The 6,988-nt window shown below is 51.5% G+C and overlaps 1 protein-coding gene across 1 annotated transcript; it reads left to right on the top strand.

Moving 5' to 3' along the window:
- Positions 1–1,026: 1,026 nt before the first annotated feature.
- Positions 1,027–6,238, top strand: ALKBH6 (alkB homolog 6). The gene is made up of 8 exons (XM_053268728.1): positions 1,027–1,143; positions 1,311–1,386; positions 2,235–2,398; positions 3,512–3,580; positions 4,135–4,195; positions 4,617–4,768; positions 4,869–4,985; positions 5,246–6,238. Exons 3-8 carry the CDS (start codon positions 2,345–2,347, stop codon positions 5,516–5,518), a joined length of 726 nt encoding a protein of 241 aa, XP_053124703.1. The 5' UTR covers positions 1,027–1,143; positions 1,311–1,386; positions 2,235–2,344; the 3' UTR covers positions 5,519–6,238.
- The last annotated feature ends 750 nt before the right edge of the window (positions 6,239–6,988 follow it).

The raw sequence follows: 6,988 nt of genomic DNA on the forward strand, positions 1-6,988 counted from the left end.
AAAAAGTCCCTGGGCGTTTCACAATTTAAAGCATCAACACAAATCAAAAAAATTTAAAATGCAATAAAAACTCTAAAATCAAATCTTTAAAACTATAAATGAAAAAGCCTGACTAAACAGGTATGTTTTTAGGTCCTTCTTGAAGACATTCAGAGATGGGGAAACTCTAATTTCATTAGGAAGCGCATTCCAGAGTCCCGGGGCAACTCGAGAAAAAGCCCGGTTTCGAGTCGCCACCAACTGGGCCAGTGGCAACCGCAACCAGACCTCCCCTGATGATCTTAACAGGCGGCGGCGGGGTTGATGAAGAAGGCGCTCTCTAATCTATTTATTTATTTAACATGTTTTTAAACCGCCCAAAACACAAGTCTCTGGGTGGTTTACAATATAAAAACAACAAATAAAAAAAGGTTAAAAGACATTACAACAATTCAAGATTTAAAACGTTAAAACTATTTTTAAAAACCATTCAACTATTAAAACAGTATCTAATTAAAAGCCTGGGTGAACCAATGTGTCTTGACCGCCTTTCTTAAAAGTGGCAAGAGATGAAGAGGAGGCTCTTCTTTCCGCAGGGGGAGCCTGTTCCAAAGCCTCGGAGGACGCAAGCCGTGTTGCTCGTCTGGTGGTAGACTGCCTCTGCACATGGAGGCTCGATTTAGCCCGCAGCAGGGCTAATAACCTCCTCCTCCAGATTTGTGCCTTCCTTTTTAAGGGCATCTAAGCGGGGTGGAGGGAGAAGCTTCCCGCAGCACCGCCGCCCCGCCTCCAAAAGAACCCAGGCGTCCTGGATCTCAGGCAGGCACCCTGCCTAGATCCCCTTAAAGGGAATCCCAGACTCCAAGCCTTTCTGCTGCTCCCATCATCTACCTGGTCTAAGGGGGGAGTCCCCTGCGCTCCCCCTCCCGTCCCCTGCGCTCCCCTGCGCTCCCCCTCCTGTCTGAAAGGAACCCAGGAGTCCTGTTCCTCCTCCCCCCGCCCGACCAGGACCGATCTCCAAGGCACTGCCCCGCCCCATGCCTCAGAGATCTGATTGGTCCTAGGAAGGCTGAGTCTCCCCTGAAATCCCCTTTCATTGGACGGAGGGTGCTGCCACTCAACTGGACACCCGGAAGTGTGGGCTCTGCTGTCTGTTGCGAACGAGTGAGTTGCTGGCGGGGAGGGGGGAAGCTCGGGGCTCTTCCGAGGCCCCCCCGCCCTGGGGTGGGGGGTGGGAATTGCTGAGGATCAGGACTCCTGGGTTCTCCAGAGGCTGGGTAGCCAGACCCCCCTGGGTCCTTGAACTACCCTCCCCGCTCTTTCTCCCCAAGGCAGGCCTAATCACTGCACCACGCAGCAGGCAGAAATCCAACAGGTTACGTGCAGCATTTCTGGGGTGCTGTCAAGGTATGTGATGAAACCTTAAAAAAACCCCAACCAATTCTTTATGCTGTGTGCAATCCTTGTTTCTTAATAAAGTCCATATCCTTAGAAGTGGCTTCAGTCTGATTTAACAGGTTCTGGAGGGTTCCTTGCAAAACGCTTCCCCACGTTGAGTTGCTTCTGAATAATATCTTGTTGTCTAGAACTGGGTTGTGTGGACTCTGGCTGTACAGTGCCTGTAAGTCCCACGCCAGACCATTCTAGGTTGTTGGAGCCCTGTCTAAGCTGGGTCAGTGGCTTACCTGGGTCAGTGGCTGGGTCAGTCTGCCTACCTCGAAGGAGTGGCGTTGCTCCTTGATTTGGGATCAGAGCACTCTCTCTACTGAGGGTGGATCCCAGGAAAGCATAGAGGCACCCCTGTTTTGTCACAAAGTATATGGTGCTTTGCTGAGGATCAAAACTGTAAGGGCTGCCTGACCGTGGAACAGCCTGCCTCATTGCTGTGGTGGGCTATCCTTCACTGACTGGAGGCTTCCAAACAGAGGCTGGCCAGCCACTTGCCATTGGCTTGTCCTTGCTGTTTGCTGCACTGAGCAGCGGAAGACCTCCGAGGTCCTTTCCAAAGTTCTATAAAGAGGAGAGTGGGGAGGGGGAGAGCTCTGCTCCAAGGAGCTTACAATCTAAGAACATACAATAGGGAAGAGTAACAAGACAATGGAAGAAGGGAGAGGTCAGGGTAACAAGGGATGGATATGGAGCCAGTGCCGCCTCCTGTACTGCCTTTCTTCCCTGCCCCAAACTGCCAGGTAGGTTCAAATCCTTCCCCTAACACTGTCTGAAGTGTGGCTGTTGATTCCTCTCCCCCTGCACAGGTGAACAACAAGGGCCTTCTGCTTACCTGGATGATGTCCGTGGATCTGTGATGGTTTCAGGAGAAACCTAGAACGTCCCACTTTGCTTTGCAGCATATCCTAGCTCTGAGATGTCCGAAGCATGCCCCGGGATTCCGACGCTGGAGCCCTTCCGTGTCAAGCAGGTACTGTCTTGGGGGCAGAATCCACATTCCCTCTAACAGGGAATCCCAGATGTTGTTGACTACAACTCCCAGCATCCCCAGCTCAGCTGTGACGGCCTTTGGCTGGGAATTATGGGAGTTGTAATCAACAACATCTGGGATTCCCTGTCAGAGGAACACTGGGCAGAATCCTTGGTTCCCTTTGGGCTCCTTAGCAACGGATTTAGCATGTTTCGTTCTACCACCCACTTGCTGACGAGGGAGCAAGCTCCCTTCGCTTTAGTTGCACGCGCACAATTAGAAGTGAGTCAGATGACAAAGGGAAGCAATTGTAGAACTGTATAGATATGGGGCAAAGCTTCTCTTGAGACTTCAGATTTAGGAGCATAGGCAGCTGCCATATACTGAGTCAGACCATTGGTCTATCTAGCTTGGTATTGTCTTCACAAACTGGCAGCAGCTTCTCCAAGGTTGCAGGCAGGAATCTCTCTCAGCCTTATCTTGGAGAAGCTGCCAGGGAGGGAACGTGGGACCTAGATGCTCTTCCCAGAGCAGCTCCATCCTGTGAGGGGAATATTTTACAGTGCTCACACTTGTGGTCTCCGTTTCACATGCAACCAGGGCGGACCCTGCTTAGCTAAGGGGACAAGTCATGCTTGCTACTCTCCTCTTCTTTGTGTTTGCCTTTTCAGTCAGAGTATCTGGATGTTTGGGTTTTATTGGCTGCAGCCTCCAAAACTCACAGTTCCTTGCACTGAGTGGAGGGTTGGACTAGATGCCCTCCAAGATCCCTCCCAGCTCTCCGACTCTGCTGACAACCAGTATCTTTTGGGTACCTAAATTGACTAGTGTGGGGGTGCTTTAAATGAGACATAACACTCTGCATGGTGTGGGAGGACCCACCCACCCAGTTTTCTACAAGGACTGGAATATAGCCATACTTCTTGGAGAGCTCTTGAGTTAGTGGGGCAATTCACAGATGCAGCCAGACCCGGATTGCACATGACCCGGCCTGGAGGAGCATCCAGTAATCTCGTGGCAGTAGCTGGGAGGTGGTGAGGTCCCTTCCTCCTTGGAGTCCAGGCCTGTGTTTCATAGGTGCTGCCACACCAAGATTCTCCCTTCTATTCACAGTCTCCACCAGCTGCCTACTATGTTCCAGATTTCATCACGGAGGCAGAGGAGGCCTATCTTTTGCAACAGGTGTGTGCATTTGTTTTAGCCTTCCCATCATGCATGAGGAATTGGCTTGTCCCAAAGAGCACCTAGACCAGTATCCCATCTCCAGCTGTAATCAGCCAGGTGTCTCTGGGGAGCAGGGCAAAATGGAGACAGCTGCTCCTCTGTGTTTCTTAATATCTGAGAATCAAAGGTAGACTGCCTGTAAACATAGAGGCTCCATCTAAGTATCCTAGCTGTTGGTGTGCCCATCCTCCTGAGTTTGTCCAATATGTTTTCTATAAAGCTGCTTTTGCTGGTCTCTACCGTTCGTCTGAGAGGCCTGCAGCTGCATTTAAGAACCTTAGAACAGCCCTGCTGGATCAGGCCCAAGGAAGCCCATCTAGCCCAGCATCCTTTTTCACACAGTGGCCCACCAGATGCTTCTGGGAAGCCCACAGGCAAAAGCTGAGAGCATGCCCTCACAACTGAGGCTGTGAGACTTCTACATAGTGGCTGGGAAGAGGGTTGTCTGTGCCCAGGGTGTCCTTCCAAAACCTGCAACTGATGTCTGAACACCCTGTATTTGCTGTCTTCAGGTTTATGGTGCCCCCAAGCCCAAGTGGACTCAGCTGTCTGGGAGAAGACTGCAGAACTGGGGTAAAGTGTGTGTGTGTGTGTGTGTGTGTGTGTGTGTATAGAGAGAGAGAGAGAATCCTTTATATGGTGTGCATGTGGAGTAACTTGGCATGATCCAGTTTGTTGGCAAAAGGTAGATCAAGATATGCTGGGCGATTTACATCAGATTTGCATTGTGTAGTGTTGTTCAGAGAGGAATTGGAGGGGGGGGGAAGGTTGGTGGCCCCCAGTGGCAGAGATGAACAATGCCAGTAAGACCTCCTCCCCATCACCTTTTGCCCCCTGAAAATCTCTGACACTCCTCCCCTACAATTGCACTGTCTGCAAATGAGGTGTGGGAATGGGAGGGGGTTTCCGTTCATCCCTAAGACAGGAGGATTCTTGCACCTCCAGCATCTCAGAATAGGTGACTCTTCTCTTGTTCCTCTACCTCTGCATGCAGGAGGACTGCCCCACCCAAAAGGGATGGTCCTAGAGAACCTGCCTCCCTGGCTCCAAGCCTGCGCTGACAAAGTCTCCTCCCTCGGCGTCTTTGGAGGGAAACCAGCGAATCACGTCCTGGTGAACGAGTACCGTCCTGGAGAGGGCATCATGGTAACCTCTCCCAGCCATGTCTCAAAACGAGGGGTGGAGGTGCTTTGGAGACTCTCTCTCTCTCTCTCTCTTATGGCTGGCTGGTCTGTTTTGCTTCCAGCCTCATGAAGATGGCCCTCTGTATTTCCCCACCGTCACAACCATCAGTTTAGGGTCCCACACCCTCCTGGACTTCTACCATCCCGTCAGCAGAGGGCAGCACATGGAGGGTGAACAGGTGAATAATGAAAAGCAAATCTATAGATACCATCCTTCAGCCCCTTTCTGCTCCTTAGCAGACTGGTTTGGGCTGGAGCGGGAGGCATTGTTGCTGGGAGGGACAGAGAAGTTCTCTGTTTCCTTTTTATTTATTATTTATTTAAAATATTTCTGTACTACCCAAAACTTGCATCTCTGGGTGGTTTACAATTAAAATCATTCAAAACATTTAAAACCCAATATTGAACATTAAAACGATACATTTCCCCCCTTCCCAAGGGGCCTGACCCTCAGACGGAGGAGCAGCGTCACTTCCTCTCCCTGCTCCTGAAGCCCCGCAGCCTCTTGGTCCTGAGGCAGGACATGTATGTCCATTACCTGCACGGCATCCGCCTCGTAGCAGAGGACACTGTGACTGAGAAAGTGGTCAACGCCGGCGGGAGCAGCTCCGCGGTTGGGGACACACTGAGCCGAGGAACGCGGGTGTCGCTCACCATCCGCCTCGTCCCCAAAGTGCTGAAGACGTCCATCATCCTGGGCAGGAGGAAGTGACTTGTTTCACGGAGGCCTCCTGGGGAGCTTGTGGGATGGAGCCGTCCTCCGTCCAAACCAATGCCACGAACAGAGAAAACGCAAAGCCGGGAAGAAGGAGGAGGAGGAGGAAGGGACCTTAGCCGGATGTTCTCTCTGATGCACAGGGACAGTTTCTGTGTGCAGAGAGGGGCTTGCTTCTTGTTGTGTTTTTGTTTTGGCGTGGGGCTGAATTTCATCGTGTGAGCCTCTGCCTGCAGTCTGAAATGGCGTGGCTCAGGTTTACCACCTTTCCCTGCTGCTAGTGAGAGCTAGGCTGGAGAAGGAGAGAGACTGCGAGACCCATGCATGGTATCTGGGAAAGTTTCTGCCACCACCAGCAAATTTGCATGAGCTATTTAGGGAAAAAATAGCACAGGAGAGACAAGAATAATAAGCCCCAGAGGCAGTGGAGGAGGGCCTTGGCCATGCATACAGTGTGTCCTTGCCTGGGCACATGGGCCAGCGGGCAAGAATTGTACATGGTATTTGGAGGGCTAGCCCAGAGCAGTGGGAGTCTGGACTCCTAGGTCTTTCTCCCAGCACAGAAGCTGCTCTGAGCATGTTGTGCCACCAGCTGCCTCTCCATATTTTCGTTCCAGCTCATAAAGCCTAATTTCAGGTTTCTGTTCCTGGCCTGTCTCATGAGGAAGTGCTAGTTTTGAAGCATCGGCAGCATTCAAATAAAATTTTGACTCTGTCCTTTGTGTGTCAACCTGATGAGGGTCGTTCTGCGTGTGGTTCTTGCAAAGCCCTTAGTGGTCTTGGTTTTCCCTGAATGGCGGAGTGGGAACTTGGCACTCGAAAGACCGGTCCCAGACTCTGCCCCTGGGAGCCCCACGATTGCAGGGAGGGGTTCCCAGTGTCCATGATTCAGTCCTTGGATGGATGCAGGCCAGTTCTAGAGAGTTGGCAGTTCTACCCTTTTCCCATGCTCAGGGGTACCCTCTCCCTTGCCATCACATGCTCAGGCTCTGGCCTGAGGCCTATTCAAGCACCTCCCCAGATCCAGACTCCTTCAGACGTTTGCCCATCTACTCTCAGGCCTATATTTGTCACCATAAAGGCTAGAAACTTGGCATTTCTGGGTATTCCTTCATGTATTAAGCTGATATTCTCAGGTTGGAGGATGTAGCTTTTGAGGGCGCCTCTTGCACTTGGTTTATTCTTGGCTTTTTAAAAGGTATGCTGTGAAACTCTTCCGAGGCAAAAGGCAGCAGACAAATCTGCAGGCAAGAGATGTGTCCTTTAGTCGCAAGTGTCAAGGCCTCCCTTGCCAGAAACCCACTGCCGGCCAGAACAGACTGGGCTAGATGGATCTCTGCAGCCTGGAAGAAAGCATCTTCTCAGGCTGGCCCCAGTGGCTAGTTCTCTGGACGGTGTCTTCCGGGGGCATTCCCCTGGATCTCGGCTGCCCAGCTCCGGTTCCTCTTGTGCCTTTTCAAAGGGGAA

This window comes from Hemicordylus capensis, chromosome 7, assembly GCF_027244095.1.
Source record: "Hemicordylus capensis ecotype Gifberg chromosome 7, rHemCap1.1.pri, whole genome shotgun sequence".
NCBI lineage: Eukaryota > Metazoa > Chordata > Lepidosauria > Squamata > Cordylidae > Hemicordylus > Hemicordylus capensis.